General features: G+C 40.1%; 1 protein-coding gene across 4 annotated transcripts in view; it reads left to right on the top strand.

Annotated features, from left to right (window-relative positions):
• The window catches only part of usp7 (ubiquitin specific peptidase 7 (herpes virus-associated)), a 105,213-nt gene that overhangs the window by 7,805 nt on the left and 72,211 nt on the right, over positions 1 to 25,197 (top strand). For all 4 annotated transcript variants that reach the window (XM_059654126.1, XM_059654125.1, XM_059654128.1 and 1 more), the window contains exon 2: positions 13,091 to 13,195. In XM_059654126.1, coding sequence (XP_059510109.1) covers positions 13,091 to 13,195 — 105 coding nt within the window. The remainder of the gene's footprint in view (positions 1 to 13,090; positions 13,196 to 25,197) is intronic.

Raw genomic sequence — 25,197 nt, 5'->3', positions numbered from 1 at the left:
ATTCCTTTGGTGTCTTTAACTTATTTTATTCATTTGTGGGATTTGAGCATCGCTACTCGGTCAATTTTAGTGCCCATCCCAAATTGCCCAGGGGGCAGTTAAGAGTCAACCACATTGCTGTAGGTTTGGAGTCACATGTAGGCCAAGACCACGTAAGGATGGCGAGAGATAATAGGAACTGCAGATGTTGGAGAATCTGAGATAACAAGGTGTAGAGCTGGATGAACCCAGCAGGCCAAGCAGCATCTTAGGAGCAGGAAAGCTGACGTTTTGGTAGGCCCGAAACGTCAGCTTTCCTGCTCCTAAGATGCTGCTTGGCCTGCCGGGTTCATCCAGCTCTACACCTTGTTATCCAGGTAAGGATGGCAGTTTCCTTTCCTAAAGGACGTGAGTGAACCAGATGGGTTTTTCCGACACACAATACTTGGGCTGAGATTGAGTGATTTTTAAACTGTGAATTGGAAATGTAGAAAAAATTATGTCAATGAAGGACGTCATTCAGCCCATCATGTTTGCACCAGTGATAAAGTAACAAACTAACCTAATTCATTATTTCTATGATTTGTAATGTTTCAAGTCTACTTGTAAATGATATCTACATTGTTACCCTTGTGATCATTCTGCGACATGCAAGTAACCAGTTGGGCTTCAGTTCCCTGAAACCCACTTGAACACAATCTCCATTCAGAGGCATTCTTCTGCCTTCAAGTTACTTTCCATAGCGCACACACTTTCTCTCCAAACATAGAAGCATCCTTCTTTCTCCAACTGCTGGCCCCATTCTATGCCTAAAATTACTGTTGCTGCTGTGCTCTTGAGAGAGATTGTTGTCCATGCCAGGATTAAAAGTTTCTTGTTGACTCATATGAATGTTTCTTCAAGTAATCTAAGGCACCAAGCTGAAATAACTTTGAGATCTTGTGAGAAAAGTATAGAAAAGTTTTCTATAACAGTGATAGAAGAACATTTTGGCTACTGTCAGGTGAACCGAAGTCCATACCTCACAGCTTGAGTGTTTCCATGGCTAGGACCAGTACATTCATCTTTTATTGATGTCGTCAACTGTAATTTGTTTATATTGTGTTCAGGTTTTGATCTGTAAGTGAGCTGTTTAATTTAAGTACTAACCGATATCATGAGCATCTTCATCGTTGGGTTGGCAGGATACAGATTGTCATCAATTACTTCAGTTACTTGATTTGTGACTGCTTTTCAACAATATGATGGGCATCTAGGAATTAACCAAAATAATGTTGGTTATTGTGTTCAACTAAGGGTGGATTCATTCTGCAGCTGGTAAGGACCAAATTTGACCCTGTAACACTAGAAATAAGCTCTTTGCTGAAGCATATTGAGTTTTCAGCTAAACCTAAATAGAGGTTTTTCTGGATGGAAACCAAATTACACCTACCGGAGTTGGTCAGACCAGCAATCTATTTTGATATTTGCAAGTGACTAGCTTATTTTGATTGGACCACATTGAGAATTTCCCCTTTGCCATTTGACATTATAAAAAGATTCATGTTGGTAATTGCTCAGTGCAACTAGCACCACTAAAGTTGTAGCTTTATTTGCTTTATGGAATCTAATTACTTTTGAATGTGTTGAATGCTGAAGGCAGTTGGGCTGCTGTATGACATCATGAGAAAGTTGTTCTGGCACAGGAGAGGTTGCAAAGGTAAGAATATTAAACCTAACTTGATAAGTCTTGGACTGTAAAATATGTATTTTGTTAAAGGAAAGATGAGGCAACTTCATTTTACTACGCATGAAGGTTTCTACTGCTTCTCAGTTTTTCCCCATTAGTGTGGTATGAAGAATTGTTTTCTTTGTAGACAGTTTAGAATGGAATGTGGTGTAAATTTATTTCACAATACAAGATTTAAGTTTATTACTGCTGTTGGTTGTTGGGGTCTCAGTTTGCTGTTTGTCTGCTGTTCTTCAGCTGTGAAAAGTAAGTGGATGGGTGGAATATAGAACTGTCCACTTTAAAGGTTGAGATTTCAAAACCTGGATTTTATTTTTAAAAGCCTCAGTTGGAATGTTGGGAAGCCATTATGATGTGGTCAAGGGCATTGAGGTGAAGATGTTCCTCTGTTACTTCTTTGAACCTACTCCTCCTCCATTGACTACAAGTTAAGTTCCAGCACAGTAAAAGAGCAAGTTAATTGATGCTTGTGAAAGGTACTTTCCAATTACATATTTCATTCTAATAAAACAAACTTAGTTATTAGAAGTAATGGGAACTGCAGATACTGGAGAATCCAAGATAACGAAGTGTGAAGCTGGATGAACACAGCAGGCCAAGCAGCATCTCAGGAGCACAAAAACTGATATTTCAGGCCTAGACCGATGATGAAGGGTCTAGGCCCGCAACGTCAGTTTTTGTGCTCCTGAGAAGCTGCTTGGCCTGCTGTGTTCATCCAGCTTCACACTTTGTTATCTTAGTTATTAATTATCTTTGTTTAGAAGTAGCTAAAACAGAATTGCCAGTTCGGAATGCAATTGTTCTTGAAGTGTAGAGAGTATGTATAGAACTACCAATGTAAATGGGCTTGAACTCAAAATTTAAACTTGCAAAAATGCTAGAAGTTTCCCTTAAGTACAGGAAAAATGGATTTTTAAAATTTGTTTGTCCACAGGATGTTTCACTGCCTTTGCTGACATTTATTGCCCTTCAGAAAACAGTGGCAAGCCACCTATTTAAACTAAGGCAGTCAGCAAAGCATTGCTACATCCACAGTGCTGTTAGGAAGGGAATTCCAGGATTTTGACCATGTCAAGTGATGTAGTTCCAAGATGAGATGGGATGTGGTGATCAGTTTGCAGGTAATAGTGTTCCAACATCTCTGTTGCCATTGCCATTGCCCTTCTAGATGGGAGAGGTTGAGAGATAGGAAGATGCTATAAAAGGAACCTTGGTAATTGTTGCAATAGATCTTTTAGATGGTATGCATTGCTGCCCACTGTCAGTCAAGTGGTCAGCTTTGACCTGAACAGTGTCAAGTTTCTGCAGTCAAGAAACATTTATGGCCACGTAGTCTTTTCGTGACTTAGGATTTCAAGTTTGAGGGAATCGGATTAAGTAAAGCGTAGTAAAGCGTAGTACAGCAGTGGAACCCAAATTTTCTAGTTGTAAAAATTAATTTTGTGATGAAATGCAAATAAATTTTTGTTTTCATTAGTTACGTTAACTGCCTTCCCTGAAGCAGTGACGTTCTTGAAGGGGCATTTTTCTCTGCATGTTCCATACCATATGGCTGTACTTCAGATACATGCCTTGGTAGTGAGTGTTGAGAAGGAATTTGACTAAGAGCCTTTGCTGCCAAGATCATTCTTGACATTACCAAATTCTTGTGTATACAACTAAAGCAGATGTTGCTGTTTAGCGATCACCAAACATCTCCAACTTTTCATATCTCCTCCAAATTTACGAGATGAACACAGTTTTAGTACTCTGGGTGTTGGTCCAGGTGTAGTATAACAGCACAGAACAGAATGATGTTCTGTCAGTGTTCTAGGAACTCACCTTTTAAAGCTCAACTCGTTTGATAAGTTTAGCGAAGTATCAATAAATTGAAATTTGGATCTTTAAACTTAATTTGCAAATTTTGACAGCCAGCTGTTTCATTTGGATCTTCTGTCTAGTACGGGCAATGACAGTATACTGTCTGTCAACAGCGTGGCCGTAGAAACAAAATTCTGTTTGTTAAATAACTCAGTTTTTTTGAATGTTTAATAGTTTCTTGAGTTGATTCAGATACTCACTGGTTGCAGAGAATGAAACAGCAGTTTAATGCATTGATATTTTTGGGGTTGCTTTAAGTCCCTGATCAAGTTCCTGTAAGTTATGTGTTGACAACCTTTGGTTTGTATTCAGTGACCAATTGTGCTTTTGCTTTTGCTGTTTACCAGATGTTCGCAGCCTGCTGTGACCTTACCTTGGATGGACCTTAAGCATTTGATGCCAGTACTGGATGTTGTAGATCCTTTGTAGACACCAGAGCCTGTTTTCATTGCATAATTACCAGCGCTGAAGAGCTTGTGCACCATTTTGCAGAAATACTCGTGAATATCCTGTTGTCAAAAATGTCCATACTTGGTTCATTTCTGTGTTGGTTTCAATCCTGGAGCTCTGCATTCTAAACAAACCATGCTTCCAACTACAACTTTGAGCCAGTGCTTCAAGAAGCAGCTTGAGAATGCATTTAAAGCAGGTGTCACCATTTTTTAGTCTCTGGATTCTGGGACTTAATGAAAATACCAGAATTTCAAGTGCTTGGGTGATAGAGAATATGTCCTTGTGCATGATAAACTAGTGCTTGTTGGCAGCAACTAAGATTTATAAAACACTAATACAAATGATATCACGTGCTCTGCACTGAATGATCTCTAGCTTGTGACTGAAGCTAAACCATTGAGAGCGATCGAACAGCATCTAAACATATCCATTGCTATTTCACCTGATCCAGAGCTTACTTAAAATTGAGCGACCAGTTTGAGATCCTTGATTGGTTCGTGTGAAAACATCATATATTGTAGTAAAAGTTAACCTAAACTAGCCTGTTTTATTTGACACACTTTTTTAAATGATTGGAATGAGTAATAAAGCTTTTTCAAAGAGCCGACACATGAAATTAGGACAAATGACCACCGTTTGATCTATAAAACTCCATGGAAAAATATCATGTAGATTAAGTAAGTTATTTCACCAACCTCCTGATCTGCAAAAGTAATCTCAGGTATAATCTTAGAGCCTTCTACTGGTTATGCAAAATGTTGACAAGAATTTGAGGCCAGAATAGCAATAATTAGTGATCCAGAAACACCGTACACTTGGCCTTTACATCCTATCCAACAATTGTCATCCAAATAGTAGGACAGGTTTCAGATGCTGTCTTTTAATTTGGGACGAGATGTCAAACTTTCTATCTGTCAAGGACTTTCTCAGGATACTTGAGAGTTTATGACTTAAAGTCCAAAGGTTTATATACATTTATACTGTAGATATCAAGTTCTAGTTTCCATGTTTAGAAAGCAAACTACTGAGTTCAATCCCTAGTCTGTAGTGACAATTTTTTTTAAAACTGTACTGCATAAATGTCCTTTGATCATTCACCTCAGGAGAATGACTCAGTGTCTAAAAGGACTATTTAGAGATTAAGTTTTCAAGTTTACCCAAAACGCTAAATCCTGTTACTCCTGCTTTGTGTGGAGTTATGAGTTAAGTAGCTAACTTGACCTGAATTGCATTCAGACTAACTTGCTTATATTTTGCTATCCTCTTTGTTGTTATATCTGCTGTCTGGAACCAAAAGTTGATTTGTGCTCTGGTTGTGCTGTATTTATAGATGTTCACTTGAGTTCCATGGAATAGCATGCAATGCAACTATGATGTGATTTCCACTTGTCATGGAGGCTTGGAGAAAATCTTAAATGGAGCTCTGTGAAAATTATATACCACTTCCATTGATCTGTTAACAAACTTCACATGACCGCTTAAAGTTGGATGCTTTCTTGCATAGTTAAAGCCAATTTAACATGCATTCAGTGAATTAGACGCCTTGCCCAGCCTAAATTAGGTGTTAACGATAGATGATAGTTTGTACAAGAACTTGCTGAAGCAATAGATCTAATCTTTTGTGATGAATATCTTGGAAAAAATGCAGGTTTTTGAAGGTGTTAGTGTGTATAATGGATGTTCGTGGATTTCCAGTCTTCATTTGATAACACACATGAATAAGACTGGGATTGGTGATGTTGTAAATTATGTTGAAACATCATTTTCAGTCATGTTGTGACCCCTCAGGGACAGGAAGGATCTAAACCTGGACCTTCTCCAGAAATATGGACACATTCACTGTGCCACAAGACCCCTTAAGATGAGTACATTTTAATCACATGGAACCTGGGAAATGCTTCATGCTTTATAGAAATCCTTTCATTGCTAATAAAAATATGAATTGGTGGTGCCTATATATAAAAATGGCATTGAAGCTTACTGTTACAATCTTAAATTATAAATTAAACTATTGAGTTTTTTAGAAAAAGTAATTTTGAGAGGTTTAGGAGCCTGATTAGGCCGTTTGGCCTCTGTACTGCAGCACCATTCAATCAGGTAATGGCTAATTTCATTGTGGTTTCAACCCTGCTTTATTGTCAGCTCCCTACATGATTTGACGCCTGTCTTTCAAGAATCTACCTGATTCTGCCTTGAATAAATTCAATAACACAACCTCTACCACTTTCTGGGTAAGACAGTTTCACAGATGAACAACCCTCTAAGCACGCAATACTAAGCTCTGTGGCTGATGATAACTCTGGAGCTCCGCACATGCTGATGAGTATGCCCATGAATGGTTTCCACTTCCTGAAGCCTCTGACACACATGGACCTCCAGGTCTGTCCCGTGACAGAAGTTACAAGAAAGATTGCTTGCAAGGATGGCGGTTGTTACCTATCCCTAATTACCCTTGAAATGAGTGACTTTCAAGCTATTGTGGTGGACAGTTAAGAGTTCGCCACATTGCTCTAAATCTGGAGACACATGTAGGCAAGACCAGTTAAGGATGTCAGATTCCTTTTGCAAAAGGAAGTTATTGAACAACTGGGTTTTAAGATTTGAAAACTGTCACGGTTACTATTACTGGGACTAGCTCTTAGACGTTTCAATTGAATTTAGATTGTTAGGTATCATGCTGTCTGAGCTATATCTCCAGAGAATTAACTGGGGCTTTGGTTTACGAATCTAATGATAGTACCAAGATAGCACCATTTCCTCCAGGTTACGAATTCTAAACTCTAATGGCTACAGGCCAAGCATGAAAATCTTATTTTCAAAAACTAAACCGTTAGCCCAGGAATGAGTTTTCTGAGCTTTGTCGTAAATGTTCAGATGCAATTTGCCAACTATTCCAAAACCCCACATACTGTAAGATTGCAGAAGTCAATAAATAGGTTATGGCAGATATTATGATCAGTGTAGTAAATTTTGTATGAAAGGATGATATAAATGTAAGGATATGGAAAATGTGTGTGTTCTGGACATAACCAGATTTACGTGTTTAAGACCGCCGTACTGACGTAAAGGGCCAAATAATAAAACTGCTTTTTGCGTCCTAAAAGTACTAAGAAAAGAAAAACAGTGCATTTTTTTTAAAATAAGAAAAATCAAGCCAGATAGATGTTGAAAATCTGAAATTAGTGTCTATTTTGATGAATGGTTTAAAGTGAGGGGCAGAGAAGAAAGCTGTTCAAAACTTGGCAGACTTTTAGTATTGCTGAAAGGAGACACTAAGTTCAAACTTTTCATTTTGCATTCATCAGGGATAGGACACAAGCCAAACTTGTAAAGGAACACTAGTTTATACAACCTGAAAGGAGGGTGTTGCTTGATTGGACTGTTGTTAGTGTGGAGATGGAGCAGGAACGTGCATCTGCCAACCTCAGTGTACTTGCCTTGATTTGAGAACTGTGACATGTTAGACAATGATTACTTTCAGCTCAGTGGTTAGCACTGCTGCCTCTCAGCGCCAGGTACCCGGGTTGGATCCCAACCTTGGGCAACCGTCTGTGTCGAGTTTGTACGTTCTCCCCCTGTCTGTGTAGGTTTTCTTCCACAGTAAGTTGATTGGCTGTGCTGAATTGCCCAATTTTCAGGGATGTGTCGATTAGGTGGATTATAGCAGGATGGGTTTGGGGGCCGGTGTTGACTTGTTGGGCTAAAGGCCTTGTTTCCACACTGGGATTGATCACATCATCACTCACTGCATATATCTTGCAAATTCATGAAAGACCCCACCACAAAGACGATGTGATATTAGTTTCAGTGCCTGTGGCTGCTGTGTATATATAGTCCCACATTTTTTTCAACAGCTGGCAGACTGTGTCAAAAAACATGTTCTGTTGACCACTGGGAGTAGACTCATGCTCAACAAGATCATGTTTGTAAGCCTGTAGACACCATGTCCATAGTTTGATGAGATTCTACTCTGGGAATAAATTACTGCAAATTATACTACTGATAGTAAGATCAATAATGCTGATGATATTTTTGATTATTAAATAATCTGTCCTATACTAGGAATTGTATTGGGAGCCACTTGAATATTATGGAATTTGTAAACTTGTTCTTTTCATTGAGGAAAATGTTATGAAAATTGCCACTTTTACTTAACTAGTGGCATCACCCTGATGAATCTGACTACGTACCTAGCCTACGAGGTGAGATTCAGTGTTGTCTGTTCCTGCTGGCACTCCATGGCATTAATGGCTCAACCAATCAGCACCATTACCTTATGCTGCATTAATTTGTGCCCCTTTCTGAAGTCTTGTTTATTGCATTCTGTTCCAGATGAGACCAAAGTGAAAAGCTTCAACTTCTTTTATCAATGTATGTGTTCTGTGTTAATTATTTGCATAACGTTTGGGTTTTGGGAACGTTATCGTTGTCAACATTGTATGCTGTTGTCAAGTTGTTTTGATGATTATCTGTCTCTTAATTCCATTAATCCCTTTCCTTCGTTTATAAGCTGTTCACCTTTACTGCCTGGTTTTGATTAAAAGATGATCAACTTTAAAACATGAAACCTACCTTTTCAACAAATCTGCATCAGGTTGGCCAGCTGGGCTAGGGGATATTTCTGGGAAATTTGTCAGAAACTCATTGGAGCAATGGAAAGAATTATAAATATTTTTCAACAGGACAGACATTTTACTTCTGAACAAAGGTTCAGTCTTGCTTCCACAGAAAGAAAAAGTAAAGGAAGCAGACACTCGTGGATATCCTTGAAGGAATATGATGAGAACTGTTTCCCCTGTTGAATTAATAACCAAGGCATTGAGACTTGATCATTAAACTAAATAAAGATGCACTTGCATAACATTTGTAAAAAAATCAGCGATGAAAGGAATAGCGTGCATGTTAGAAAATATTTAATGAGGGTCATGCAAGAAGCTGCATTGTCTTAAGTAATGTAGCTGCATGAATAAACATGAGAATAATTCCACAATAACTTTATGTTTGGAAGCCATAATATTTAAAAGATTAAATACTTGGAAAACATGGACAATGAGATGGTAACAGGATTTGAAGTAATAGTGTTGGTGAGCAAGAGATTGAAATTCAATAATTGTATACTTAAAAATACTAATGACTGTCTTGGTGATTAACGTAACTTGTTGAATTTTGCATGGTTAAGGCTGTCTTTAAGGGCTTTTGGAATTCCTGTCTTAAATTGTTTCATTTGCCTCAGGAAGCTAGTGTTGGAATTTTGTCCTTCGCATATTATTGTCCTGAAAGAGAAGTATCACTTTGATCAGTGCATTACTGTTCTATGTAACAAAGTAAACATCTGCCTAAATAGGCAGTTTGCATTTGGCAACAAAAGCATTTATAAGCCCATGACACAGCGATCTGACTAAATAGGCTGTAGGATGTATTTTGTTGTTTTGGCTGCTTTAGAATGATCAGGAAAAGTTGTACTTTTGATTTGTTATGTAACCATAATACACAGTGCAGTTGCTTCTTTTGTCACTGTCTGCAAGGCATCTCCGAGAGATAACTTAGATGTCTTCGTGTTTTTACGTAACATCTAAAGCTTTTCTCCTTAGCCAAGGTTTAATGATGACAACATTTCTCTGCATTTCTGAAATTATGGCTACCAAATAAATTGGATTTAGGTGGCATGCTATTATAGCACTATAGCATTGACTACACTCCAGTTGCCTTACCATTTGCCGTTGCTGATTGGTAAAATTAATTTTGTTGTGATTTATCATTATCATATCTGCAGGAAAACATTGCTTCTTTGTGCCTGGGATGAGTCTTGCAATGCACATAGAGACAGCCCTCTCTCTTCACAAAGAAGCAGTTTTTAGTTGTTTGTCTGAACCAGAAGTTTGAAGTTTACAGCTTCCAGCCCAACTAAAGGACTTGAGGACATTGGGCTTAACACCTAGATAAATGACACAAATGACACAATCCTCTGATGAAGGGTCTAGGCCCGAAACGTCAGCTTTTGTGCTCCTGAGATGCTGCTTGGCCTGCTGTGTTCATCCAGCCTCACATTTTATTATCTTGGAATCTCTAGCATCTGCAGTTCCCATTATCTCTAAATGACACAAGTGCTGCATTGTCTATGATTCTGTCATTCAGTTCGGATGAGACATTTGAGCTGCTTTATGTCAAAGATCCTAAATGCAATATTTCAAGTCTGTGGAGCAAAATGTGCATGGGGATTATCCTCTCTCAACCACCACACAGAGAATAATGATCTCATTTACTGTTGGTTTTGTGTGCACATGCGTTACATTGCACATAAATGGCTTTAGATGTTTACTGTTTTCTTTTCTTGGCGATTACTACAAAGCTCATTAAGTGCTGGTGTCTACAGTTGGATGAATGTGAACTTAAGTGTCAAGGAAGCTACTTCGTCAAAATTGCTGTGTTTTTTTGAGTGAAATACAGTGCAATCAGACCCACATGCCAGTTTCTTCTACCTGAAGCTGGAGCAAGTTTCTGGGTTATGCATGTGTTTCTAACTTTGAAATTTGCATAGATCTCTCTGGAAGTTAAAGGTCAGAATCCTCTGCAGTTGTGCTGCCGGTAGCACAGCGCGTAATCCAGTTGTATGATGCCCCCCATTTTTACCCACATGTGCAAACTTCGGACCAGAATAATGTACTCTCATTAATTCTGCGCACATCAACGAAGTCCCATGTGTTTCTGTTCTTTGTAAATACAAATAAGTGTTATTTGAGTTTATTGATGTTTATAAATCTAGTGCTGCACAAAGTGTGGAGCTGGATGAACACAGCAGGCCAAGCAGCATCTTAGGAGCACAAAAGCTGATGGTTCGGGCCTAGATCCTTCATCAGAAAAGGGAGATGGGGAGAGGGTTATGAAATAAATAGGAAAAGGGGGGAGGCGGATCGAAGATGGGTAGAGGAGAAGATAGGTGGGAGAGGAGACAGACTAGTTAAAGGGGCAGGGATGGAGCCAGTAGAGGTGAGTGTAGGCGGGGCGGTAGGGAAGGGATAGGTCGGTCTGGGGAGGATGGACAGGTGAAGGGGCGGGATGAAGTTAGTAGGTAGGAAATGGAGGTGCAGCTTGATGTGGGAGGAGGGGGATAGGCGAGAGGAAGAACAAGTTAGGGAGGCGGGGACGAACTGAGCTGGTTTTGGGATGCAGTGGCGGAGAGGGGAGACTTTGAAGCTTGTGAAATCCACAGTGATACCATTTGGGCTGCAGGGTTTCCAAGCGAAATATGAGTTACTATTCCTGCAACCTTCGGGTAGCATTCCTTAGACGACATGTCTATCCTGGGCCACCTGCTGTGCCACAAAACAGAACCCTGATCCCATCCCCATTTTTCTGATGAAGGGTCTAGGCCTGAAACGTCAGCTTTTGTGCTCCTGGGATGCTGCTTGGCCAGCTGTGTTCATCCAGCTCCACACTGTTATCTCGGATTCTCCAGCATCTGCAGTTCCCATTGTCTCAGGTACTTGTCACGTTAGCTTCTGTAAGCTGTACCCTTGGATGGAGATTTCTCTTCCTCTGATAATCTATACTTGTACAGCCTAGTATTGTAAGGGGAAACCAAACCGAAGTAGTAAGGCAATTCATGTGATTGTTTTCTGTATTAGAAGCCTGCCAGCTCAATCTGGAACTTATTGCTTTGCTGTATTTATTTTACTGCCTGTACATTTTTATGGAGCTCAAGTAGATAATTTGGCCTTTTGAGCTATCTCTGACTTTGAGTAAAGTCATGGCTGATCTGTTTTGTGTTCTAAATTTCACATATATTCACATACATTTGGATAAGCATATGGACGTACATGGAATAGTGTAGGGTTAGTTGGACTTCAGATTGGTCTGACAGGTTGGCTCAACATTGAGGGCCGCAGGGCATGTACTGTGCTGTTATGTTCTATGTTCTATATATCCCTGACCTTTTGATTCCCTGTCCTAACAGGAGCTCATATGCTTCTGTCTTAAATGTTGTGACCCAACTCTGTGAACATCTGAGGCAGAATCCCAAAATAACACAGCTCCTGGGGTGGGGATACTCCTCATAGCTGTCTTAAAAGGGTAACCCCTAATTTTAAACCAGTACCTCGTAGTTCTGGACTGACGTACATAAGGAAACATTCTTGTCATGCTCACCTTCCAGACCTTATGCAATTAATCAAATCATGTTTCAATAGAAATGACCCTAGTTTGTCCAGTCTGTCTTCATACTATCACTGAATTTGCTCATTCAGTGATAGTAGGAACTGCAGATGCTGGAGAATCTGAGATAATAAGGTATAGAGCTGGATGAGCGCAGCAGGCCAAGCAGCATCAGAGGAATAGGAAAGCTGATGTTTTGGGCTGTGACCCTGTTTCAGAAATGCGTTCTTTGCTCATTCAGTTATCACTCTTGTAAGTATCCTCTGACCTGCCTCCAAACCATTTTAAATCTTTCCTATTTAAGGAGAGTAAATAGAGGATGGTGATGCTTGTTTTTATTTCAGAGCAGCATTGATGAGGTGACGGTATTGAAAATCTTTTCTTAGTTAATAGCCTGAGAGTTCAGAAAGTTGACTTTCCTTCTAGACTGGGCTTGGATTGTATATCCAGCAGCTGCTGCAATAGGAAATTACTACTATGCAGCATTTTAGTATTGTTTGCAACTTTTCTACGTGACCATTCTTTGAAGTAAATTTTAAGCAAGAATAAACCACTTTAGTTCACAAGCAAACCAGGTAGTGCACAATGACTGACTAACTTGCTGTCCTTTTATTCCTTATTACTGATTAAGTGTGACAGTCTTTTTTTTGTTGTTGCAACACTATTTGCTTTTTGAAAAGTGAGCCCAAAAGTGGCTTTTGGTTTTCCCCTTAGATGATCATGATGTGTTTCATTTTCATGACTCTTTTAAATTGTAACCTTATTACTTAGCTGCATTGTCTGTTTGAAACACTATGATCTACGGTTTATTAGGGAAAACAGCAAGCATAGTGCCCTAATCTTGAGTAATGCTTACAGCATAAATTCTGCAGTGAAAACGTGTTGTATTGGGCAGTAACGTATGAATTTTTTTTCCAGCTGGGGATGCAGATGATCCCCCACGAATCACACCAAACCCAATCATCAATGGTAACGTAGCAATGGCAGATGGACACAACAACACAGAAGAAGACATGGAAGATGGTAACGTTTTGTTTTTTAATCTGTTTAGCAGAGAAGGAATCTCTTATAGTTTGGAATTTCTAGTCTTAAACTGGGCTCGTATTCATTTTTCAAAAATGTGTTTCACAACGGTCTGCTGGTGACAGTTGTCAATTGAAAAATTTGTTTCTGGAGAATGATTGATTCAAACATGAAATGGAAACAAAATTTTTATCTAAAATCCAACCAATGGCTTTTTGCATTTATGGCTTAAGTTTTGTGTTGGGTGAATGAATCTTTTGCATACCGAAATCATGATGGCTGTGCTAGAAATGAAAATACTTTGTGTCACATCTGTTTTAAGGATATTTAAATGCCTGATTGCACAGCTAAACTTCCCTTCTCACTCACTCTCTGCCAAGTGTTTTAATATCATTGGATTGCTTATGCAGCAGCCATTGCTTTGACCCCCACACTTGGGTGCTGAATCTTGATAGCTTGGTGTAGACTTTTTCAAGTCGTTTGATTGGACTAGATTGAAACATGCAACCAGCTGTGAAGAGATGACCGTCCATCTACTTTGACTATCTTTCTTGGTACGTTTTCTAATTATTTGCTCCTTTTAACGTAAGGGGACATAACTTTCCGTCAAGAAATGTACTTGAAGTAGGTTACATGAAAATATTCCCAGTTTAAGATTCATAAGACTACTTTGACTTTGAGTTATTTGCAGATGTGCTAGGTCTTGTTAATATGTGATGCAAAATACTGGAGTATGTAAACCAAGGCTCTGCAACTGGTTGTTTTTGATAGAGAAAAAATAATTGTTTAACTGTCTAATATTAAAGCTGTAATAACTGCAAACATTGAAACTACTTGTGCATTGCTGAAATTAGGTTCCAGTGGTTCCTTAATGAAATCTAGAGACAAGATGATCGAATAGTAAGTTTTTAAATCTAGCAAAGAAATTAGCCCCAATTCTGTTATTGAATTATGTAGAGGTTTGAATTAAAAGTTGGCCCAAAAAAAGGATTTTTGAAGACATTTTATACATTGACCATCTTGTATGACAACTAAAACATTCTGAATCAAGATGGTAAATATGACTTCAAATTGTTTTGTCTGTGGTGGCAGAGCTGTTTCCTGTTTAATTCTATGTATTCAGCAGTGATTATTACAATAACTTTGGATGCTTAGATACCTATTGTGAAACTTAAGGTTGAAGTACAGTATTGATGAAAATGGGATTAATAACAACGCTGTTGGTTATATTTTGCTAAATCTTTCTTAAAGACCAGATTTATTACACATATTCTCCTCCAGATCAGATATTCTACACATGAACACTTATGGGTTTTATATGCCTACGCAGCTAAACGGAAGATTGAGAATTGCACACTGTTCTAGCAAGATGCCTCCCCTTGGGGTAGGTGCTCTCTGATTAAAAATCCTGGTCGCAAGGAATTTTTTTTCCTTACTTGGAGCATGTTGTTATGAGATTCTTCCTCATTCATTCAACTTCAGCATATAAGTAGGAATTTCAGTTCTTTGGGAGTGGAGGTGGAAAAGGGAATGAGCATTTGAAGAAATTCACCATAGCCGCTAGCATTTTGGTCAGATTATCTCCCCTTTACTGATTAAGACTGTGCACTACCCTTGATTTCTTGATGGTGATCATTTTTATTTTGCTCAGTTATTCATTGTAGGATGAGATTTATTGTGGATAGAAGTCTGCAAAAATGCTTTTCTTAAAATAAAACTATTTTAAAATTCTTTTCCCTAAGCTGATGCTTTTCGATATTGGTCCCTAATGGCCACATTAGTGGGTTGGTTGTCATGCTGAATTTAAAATCCATGAGATTAAGGGTTTCCTCTCAAGTCAGACATTTTAGCTTAGCTTCAGCTATGCACTGTTTAAGAAATGTCAAACTTGTGCTAATTTTTTAAAAAAGCATTCCATGTAATAGTCATTTATTGAATATCAAAGACAGAATCTTTGCGTTAGTGGAAAGTCTGCAAATCCAGGTCGGGCAAGGAGTTGGGTTAAAGCAGGGAATGCATCTGAAAGATGATATGGCCTACTGTGGTACTAACCAAAGAGAGAATGTTGAGTTCCTTCCTGCATTATCCAGTCATCCTCAACAGGTCACCAGTCAGCAAAATTTCTTGTTTTTGACATCCGGGCCGTTACCCAGTTTTTGTTCCAATTAAGCAGTAATGCTGTTGAGCTGCATTTGGGCATTGCACAGTTTTTGCGGATGATGTGATGGGATGTGGTGCTTTCAAATTTGGGGCATCAGCGCTACTAGAATTTATAACCCACATCTAGTGATACTTATGGCAAGTACAACCACTAACAGGAAAAGCTTTTTGAGTATTATTGTTGATTGCGTGGGGAATTAGAGTGGGGGGACAAAAGGGCGGTTGTGCTTCAGTTCTGCAGGACATTGGTGAGACAAAATCTGAAACGTGTAGTACTGGCTTCCTTGTTTGAAGAAAACAGAGTTGACATTTCCGGTCTGGTGACCTGGGGAAGGGTCACCAGACCTGAAATGTTAACTTTTTTTTTCTTTAACAGGTGCTGCCACACCTCCTGGGCTTTTCCAACAACTTTGTTTTGTTCCTCGTTTACAACATTCACAGTTCTTCCGATTTTTAAATATTTTGCGAGTTAGCTTACAGAATATTTACTAGATTAATACCTGGAATTGGCAGATAGTCTAAAAAGGAAAGGTTTGGTGGGCTTAGTTTGTATCGGCTGGAGTTTGAGAAGTAACTTCGTTGAAACGTGAGATCCTGAGGGGTGTTCTCAGGTTTCCTGTTACAGGAGAATATAGAGCTGTCATTAAGTTTCAAACTAAGAGGTACCCAATAAGATCAGGATCAGGAGAATTTTTTTCCTCAAAGGGTTTTATTTTGGGACCCCACCTCTTTTAAGATGATGAAAGCAGCCTCTCGGAATTTTTTAATTAAGTGTGAGTTAAATTATAGATTGATAAAGAAGAGGGAAGTTTGTCAGTAGGTGAAAATGTGGAGTGACTGGGTTAACCATAATCTTATTGAAAAGCAGAGCAGGCTCAAGGGGCTGAGTGATCTGTTCCTAATTTGTGTTCATAAATCTTCTAAATCCGGTAGTGAGTTGCCTTCCTCGGCAGCTGTTGTCATGTAGTGAAAGTGTTTTAAATGTTAGGAAAGCATTACACAATTTTGACCCATATGTTTTAGGCCAGGATTGTGTGTCTTGGATGTTCAGTACATTCAGCCATGTTCCTTTAGGTAGGAAAAGTAATAGGTTCTCTTATTGAAGAAGCTTCAGCAAGTTGCTGCATTACATGCTATGAATGAGACATATGTCAGTGGAGAGAATGTTTGAGCACAATTGATTTGTCTGACACTTGTGTGATGCTGCTGCTGCACCTGTCTAACCAAGAAAATAATAGTTCTTAGGCTCTACCATTTTCTGTTTTAAAGTTTATGCAGTGGCTTTGGGGAGTCAGGAGGTGAATGTGTAAAATTAAGTCTGACACATTGTTGAGATAATTTGGTTTCTTACATACTCCCACTTCATTTGAATCATGACAGCTAATAACTTAGGGATGTAAAATTAATAAATACATCAGCAAGTAGCATCTCTACAGTTTGCATTTTCCAAAATTCTTATATTTTTCCACTGTATCTGAGAGTGTCTTTTTGTCACTTCTGCAAGCTCAGCACTGTGGATGCAGTGGCTGAACTGTCACAGCCGATCTGCTAGTGCCTCACACTGGAAGCTATCTTGAGCTGTTTGAAAATCTGCAGTCTTTGATCAAAATACTTCAGTGGTCTTGAATAAATCATCAGGGTCACAGCATGCAACATAAACATGGGAAAACAATGTGAGCTGCTATGGCCATTACTAAAACTGGTGAAAAAATATTGGGAAAACTAAGGCAATCACTGTCTGTGACCTCTGAAACTGAGCTTGATTGCCATAACTCTGGGGGTCCATACAAAGATATAGTTATCTAATTTACCTGGTACATTCTGTACAACAGTTGTGCAAGACAAACTTTTGCTGTGGACATGGGTTTTCATCAAGATCTAAATGATCCAATACGGGTAAGAGGAATGTGTTTTATTTTTCTTTGGGTCTTAGCCAATAACTGGACTAGGACCACATGTTTCAGCGCATCAGGTGAAAACAGTTAAGATTGCACTTCATTTTCAAAGCTTGGTACTGTTTTCCTCAATTTTGATATCACCACATTGTACCCAAAAGGGGTGAAAAGTGAATACTGTAATAACCTGGATCATGGAAAGAAATTTCAACCCAGGAAGATAATGTCTCAAACACAAACCTGAATATCAGAAGAATGCAGAACAATTGAAGAGAATTTGTGTTCTGCCAATAAAAAGGAGAATAAATACATAGGGCAAAACAAGGGCTTTGACAACATCTTGCCGTATGTACTTGTTTGTGCAAATAATTGGCTGGTAAGTAAATCTTAGGAGTTTCTATATGTTTCTGTAATTCTGTCCTTGTGTATTTAGCTTCTGATTCTTCTCTCTCTATTAGAAAAAGATGATGTCTCCATGTATACTTGTCAGTATTCCTGTAAGTGATGCCTCTGGAAATGACTACAAATGACCTGATTTAAAGAATAAAGTACACAATAGTAATAACTCCCACTTCTCTAAAGGAGGATCTTCCACACAGACATAAACCACCCACCGTCCTCTTCTGTTCTCTAACTATTTCATTCTAGCTCGGCTGTTCTTAGATCTACCCGCAAGTGGTGCATGCAATCTTCAATATTCCATTTAGTTGGATTGGTGCAGATTAACGCTTGTGTCTGTGGAAGACTCTTTCTGGAGAAATGGTGAGTTATGACATTGTAAAATATTCCCTTCCTTATTTGATTAGGTTATGACTGAAGTAATGCTGGACTCAAATGTAAGGCTTATATTATATATCATGAAAGAAAGCAGACGTAGAATTGCTATATTTTACCGTTGAATGTTTCTAAGTAGGCAATGATGAGAAGAGGATTTGACTTAGGATTTGAAATTGGTGGTTCATATTATGTAGGTCTGCCTGACAAGTTAGGAAGTTTCAGTTTTTGTTTTTAGTTTTTTTAACATGTTTGCCTATCTGTATTAATAACCAGAGAAATTGTTCTATGGTTTAAAAGGCTGCTTAACTGGAAGTTGAGAGACTAGAAAAGCACAGTTCACTGTATACTGTTCATGTTAGTTGATTTTATTCTAATTTAACAAAGCTAATAAATAAATGTGCATTCTAGTTGATGCAGCAATTTTTTTGGTCAATGATGCATGATGTATGCTTACATATAGTTAGTATAGTTTATACTTGCACTTGTGGGATTGGCTTTGTTGATTGTTTGCCCTTTGGAGCAGTTAAAGTGTTATTGCAATTTCTTGACAAGTTTTATTCAACTGCTATCATTTTTTTAGTCTGCAGGACTTGGATTTACTGAAAGCCTTGACCTGTCTCATTGTTAGGACCACCACAAAAAAGTTCTGCTGCGTTCTAGCAGCTCCTCATTTTCCAAACCTTTGACTGTTTATAACTCAAACTTGAATGACTGCATAAAAAATGAACAAATTGAGAGTGGGCAAGAATGCCAATGAATACAATATGGCAAAGTTAAACACGCTGGCAAAAGTTTGAGGCGCTCCTGGATGTGATTGCAAATGTTAACAAGTAGGTACGGTAAACAGTTAATGATAAGCAAGTGGAATGTTAGCATTTGTTACCAAGGAATTGGAGCGCAGTGTTACCAAACTTTGCTAAAGCTGTACAGGGCATTTGAGACGATACCTGAAGTCAGTGTATTGAGGTTTGTTCTCTTAAAACACATGTTTTACTTAGAGTGTATCATATCCATGAGACTGGTTTGTGAGATGATAGTTTTCTTCAACTTTCCTCAGGTTAATCTAAGCATGCATTGCCTAGAGTTTGTACCGATCAGAGCTAAATGTTAAAAATCTTCAGGGGCTTAACAAGGTCATTCTAGAGTGGACGGCCATACCCTCAGAATATCAAGGACTTGTGACCAGGTGCTGTGGCACTAATCCTGCTGCTGGGAATTTAAAGCTGCAGGAGAGTTTTGGAGGTGCAATTATTGTGCTCATTGCTCTGTGTCAGAATGTCCAGGTTCAAATTCCACTTGCCCTCAGTCATACATCATTATGCCTCTGAATAGGATGATTAAAAAGTTTGAGTTTGCTATTCAGGACTATGATGTCAAAGTTCTTCACTTGAGCATACAGGTTGTTGGAATGATGCTGAGGGATATTGGATTGAGGTGGAAGACCAGCAAACACCTTGAAAGACAAACTAGGCTTTAATGGCCCATTCATGCTCCTTTTTGTTTGTATGTGTTTTCTCAGCAGTATCTTGTTCATTGTCCTTGCGTTAATCCTTTATTTTCACTTCACTAAATAAACTTCTAATATCTTCCCTTGAATCGAATCTTGTTTTAACATAGAGAATGCAACGTGGATTCATAGTCCTTTTACTGTAAGATTGTTTATGGAGCCTTAATGAAATATGGTGTCCGACCATATGACAGGGTTGATAAGCATGAGCTTGGTCAGAGATAGAAGGTTAAGGAACTTTGTTTTGAGGACGTAACCAAGAACATTGAGGGCAGAGCAGTAGACGTTGTTTACTTGGACTTCAATACAGCCTTCGGGGTTCCACATGGTAGACTAATTAGTCAAGTTAGATCACATGGGATTCAGGGTGTGCTTGTCAGTTGGATGCAAAACTGGCTTAACAGCTGGAGACAGTGGTGATGGAGGGTTTTTTCTGCCTGGAGGCCTGTTCACTGGTGTTCGACAGGGATTGGCGTTGGGTCCATTTTTGTTTATTTATATAAATGATTTCAGTGATAATGTGGAATTGCATGGTTTGTAAGTCCGTGGATGACAGCAAAATTGGTGGTCGAGTGAGGCAGGTTATCTAAGATGACGAAGAGAACTTGATCAACTGGGTCAGTGCGCTGAGGAGTGGCTGGTGAAGTTTAATTTGGATAAATGCAAGGTATTGTATTTTGGTCAACAAACAAGGGCAGGGCTTATAAAATTAAAAGTTGGGTCTTACGTTGTGCTGTAGAACAGGAACACTTCGGAGTTCACGTAGAATTCTTTGAAGCTTGCGTTGTGCACAGGAAACATGGTTAAGAATGCATTTAGCCTGGTTGCCTTCCTTGCTCAGACCATTGAGTATAGGTCGTTGCTGAGATCTGGTTCTGGAGTACTGCGTCCAGTTCTGGTTGCCCTGTTAGAGGAAGGATATTATTAAATTAAAGAAGGTTCAGAAGAGATTCACCAGGGTGTTGCCAGGAATGGAGGGGGGTTAGAGTTATAAGGAGAGGCTGGATAGGCTGCACTACTTCGACTGCAGCAGAGGAAATTGAGGGGTGACCAGTAGAATTTTGTAAAATCATATCGGGTGAAGCTAATGTGAATGACAGGTGCCTTTTTCCTAGATTAGGAAATTTCAAGACAAGGGGACATATTTTTAATGTGGGAAGAGAACAACTTTGAAGGCATGGGGAGCAATTTTTTTTACAGAGAATAGTTTGTGTGCAGAATGAACTGCCAGAGGAAGTGGAGGATGTAGATAAAGTTAGTGTTTAAGAGTCATTTAGATAGGTACATGAATTGGAAAGGTCTGGAGGGGTATGAGCCAAGTTCAGGTAGATGGGACTAGAACATAGAACAAAGAACATTACAGCACAGTACAGGCCCTTCGGCCCTTGACGTTGTGCCGACCTGTCATACCGATCTCGAGCCCATCTAACCTACACTATTCCATGCACGTTCATATGCTTATCCAATGACGACTTAAATGTACCTAAAGTTGGCGAATCTACCACCGTTGCAGGCAAAGCGTTCCATTCCCTTACTACTCTGAGTAAAGAAACTACCTCTGACATCTGTCCTATATCTCTCACCCCTCAATTTAAAGCTATGCCCCCTCATGCTTGCCGTCACCATCCTAGGAAAATCCACTCTATCTAACCTTCTGATTATTTTATATGTTTCAATTAAGTCACCTCTGAACCACCTTCTCTCTAACGAAAATAGCCTCAAGTCCCTCAGCCTTTCCTCGTAAGACCTTCCCTCGATACCAGGCAACATCCTAGTAAATCTCCTCTGCACCCTTTCCAAATCTTCCACATCCTCCTCATAATGCGGTGACCAGAACTGTACACAATACTCTCAAGTGCGGCCGCACCAGAGTTTTGTACAGCTTCACCATAACCTCTTGGTTCCGGAACTCGATCCCTCTATTAATAAAAGCTAAAACACTGTATGCCGCCTTAACAGCCCTGTCAACCTGAGTGGCAACTTTCAAGGATCTGTGTACATGGACACCGAGATCTCTCTGCTCATATACACACTAAGAATCTTACCATTATCCCTGTACTTTGCCTTCTGGTTACTCCTACCAAAGTACATCACCTCACACTTGTCTGCATTAAACTCCATTTGCCACCTCTCAGCCCAGCTCTGCAGCTGATCTATGTCTCTCTGCAACTGATCTATGTCTGTCTGCAACCTACAGCATCCTTCGTCACTATCCACAACTCCACCGACCTTAGTGTCGTCTGCAAATTTACTAACCCATCCTTCTATGCCTTCATCCAGTTCATTTATAAAAATGACAAACAGCAGTGGACCCAACACCGACCCTTGCGGTACACCACCAGTAACTGGTCTCCAGGATGAGCATTTCCCATCAACTACCACCCTCTGTCTTCTTTCAGCAAGCCAATTTCGATCCAAACTGCTATATCTCCCACAATTCCATTCCTCCGCATTTTGTACGATAGCCTATTGTGGGGAACCTTATCGAACGCCTTGCTGAAATCCATATACACCACATCAACCGGTTTACTCTCATCTACCTGTTTGGTCACCTTCTCAAAGAACTCAATAAGGTTTGTAAGGCATGACCTTCCCTTCACAAAACCGTGCTGACTATCCCTGATCAATTTATTCTTTTCTAGATGATTATAAATCTTATTTCTTACAACCTTTTCCAACACTTCACCAACAACTGAGGTAAGGCTCACTGGTCTATAATTACCAGGGTTGTCTCTACACCCCTTCTTGAACAGGGGAACCACATTTGCTATCCTCTAGTCATCTGGCACTATTCCTGTAGACAATGACGAGTTAAAGATCAATGCCAATGGCTCGGCAATCTCCTCCCTGGCTTCCCAGAGGATCCGAGGATAAATCCCACCCGGCCCAGGGGCTTTCTCTATCTTCACCCTCTGAAGGATTTCTAATACCTTGTGAACCTCAATCCCACCTAGTCTAGTAGCCTGTATCTCAGTATTCTCCTCGACAACACTGTCGTTTTCTAGAGTGAATACTGTTGAAAAATATTCATTTAGCGCTTCCCCTATCTCATCTGACTCCACACACAACTTACCATTACTAACCTTGAATGGGCCTAATCTTACTTTCGTCATTCTTTTATTCCTTAAATACCTGTAGAAAGCCTTAGGGTTTACCCTGATCCTATCCACCAACAACTTCTCATGTCTCCTCCTGGCTCTTCTGAGCTCTCTCTTTAGGTCTTTCCTGGCTACCTCGTAGCCCTCCAGTGCCCTAACTGAGCCTTCACATCTCATCCTAACATAAGCCTCCTCCTTCCTCTTGACCAGAGATTCCACCTCCTTCGTAAACCACGGCTCCCGCACTCTACAGCTTCCTCCCTGCCTGACAGGTGCGTACTTATCTAGGACACGCAGGAGCTTTTCCTTGAATAAGTTCCATGTTTCTAATGTGCCCATCCCCTGCAGTTTCCTTCCCCATCCTATGCTCCCTAAATCTTGCCTAATCTCATCGTAATTGCCTTTCCCCCAGCTGTAACTCTTGCCCAGTGGTGTACACCTATCCCTTTCCATCACTAAAGTAAACATAACAGAATTGTGATCGCTGTCACCAAAGTGCTCACCTACTTCCAAATCTAACACCTGGCCAGCCTCATTACCCAGTACCAAATCTAATGTGACTTCGCCCCTTGTTGGCCTATCTACATACTGTGTCAGGAAGCCCTCTTGCACACTCTGGCAAAAACTGACCCATCTATAGTACTCGAACTATAGTGTTCCCAGTCAATATTTGGAAAGTTGAAGTCCCCCATCACAACTACTCTGACTCTCTCACTTCTACCCCAGAAAAAGCCCCAATTATCCAAGAATCCAAAACCCTCCCTCCTGCACCATCCCTGTAGCCACGTGTTCAACTCCTCTCTCTCCCTATTCCTCGCCTCACGAGCACGTGGCACGGGCAACAAACCAGAGACGTCAACGCTGTTCGTCCTAGCTCTCAGCTTCCATCCTAGCTCCCTGAATTTCTGCCTTAAATCCCCATCTGTCTTCCTACCTATGTCGTTGGTGCCACTGTGGACCACGACTTGGGACTGCTCCCCATTCCCCTTAAGGATCCCAAAAACACGATCAGAGACATCACGCACCCTGGCACCTGGGAGGCAACACACCAACCGTGAGAGTCTCTCGTCCCCACAGAACCTCCTGTCTGTCCCCCTAACTATGGAGTCCCCAATGACTAATGCTCTGCTCCTCTTCCCCCTTCCCTTCTGAGCAGCAGGGACAAACTCTGTGCCAGAGACCTGTGCCCCACTGCTTTCGGCTGGTAAGTCGTCCCCCTCTCAACAGTATCCAAAACGGTATACTTATTGTTGAGGGGAATGGCCACAGGGGATCCCTGCACTGCCTGCTGGTTCCCTTTCCGTCCCCTGACTGTAACCCATCTGCCTTTTTCCTGTACTCGAGTGACTACCTCCCTGTAACTCCTCTCAATAACCCCCTCTGCCTCCCGAATGATCCGAAGTCCATCCAGCTCCAGCTCCAGTTCCCTAACGTGATTTTCAAGGAGCTGGAGTTGGGTTCACTTCCCGCAGATGTAGTCAGCAGGGACACTAGTGGTGACCCTTACCTCCCACATTCTGCAGGAGGAACATTCAATTGCCCTGACCTCCGTTCCCATTATTCTAAATTCCCAAGATTTAAAAAATAAAGAATAAAAAATAAACTTGTTACCTTACCAATCAGGCACACAGAACCTTTTTTTTTGGTTAGAGGAGGAGTATGGGTGGGAGTCTCTATCCGGGTAGTGTTTTGGGTAACGCAACCACACAAATATATTACCTCACTCACTCACCAGTCCCTTGTTGGCTCCTGCTCAGCGTACCTCCGCCTATTCATGAGGTAAGCTTTCGAAGATTCAATAACCATGACTCACCGGCTTCCCGACAGGCCCCTGCTCCAAGCTCTCGCTCGCGCTGCTGCTGCAACCAGAAATGAAAGGCACCGGCACTCGAGGTAAGCTTTTTACACTAGTAAGAATAGTTTGGTTTGGGATTGTAGTTATCATGGACTGTTGGACTGAAGGGTCTATTTCCTTGCAGAATGACCTGACTTTTCAAATAACAAAGTGAAGTTGAGAAGTAGAGAGATGGGAGAAGATTAACCATGTGAATGGCCATCAGTAGCGGAGCTCTTTAAAATTGGGGCTTCTCGAGTCTAAAGTCAGATGAGCAGTCACATTTTTGGAGTGTAATGGGCATGAATAAGATTAGAGATGGGAAAAGTTAGGCGATGGAGATATTGCAAATGAAGATGGGAATTGTCGTATTGAGGTGTTTAAGTGGTTCGAATGAAGGCCACCAAGCACAGGCACTGCAGCACTATGTTTTGCTCGTTTTTAGGGACTCAACTGAAATTCCTTAACCCTTGTTATAACACTCCTAAAATCTGTAGATTCTAAGTCTAAGGTTATCAAGGAATGGAAACTAGACTCAATTTATTTTATCTTTACTGATGATTTTTATTGCATAATGAATCTAGGGCTACTTACGTTTTTGCAATAAGACTAAAGAAAGCATATGCCTATGAAGCAAAATCCTAAGTTTCCGTATTAACCTTAATTCCCCAGTGATCTAATTCCTCTTTATTTCTGGAACTTCTAGGGAATGTTACTAGTAAGGAGAAAAA

This window comes from Stegostoma tigrinum, chromosome 23 (genome assembly GCF_030684315.1).
Source record: "Stegostoma tigrinum isolate sSteTig4 chromosome 23, sSteTig4.hap1, whole genome shotgun sequence".
Classification (NCBI taxonomy): Eukaryota; Metazoa; Chordata; class Chondrichthyes; order Orectolobiformes; family Stegostomatidae; genus Stegostoma; species Stegostoma tigrinum.
This window is presented reverse-complemented; position numbering and strand designations above follow the sequence as displayed.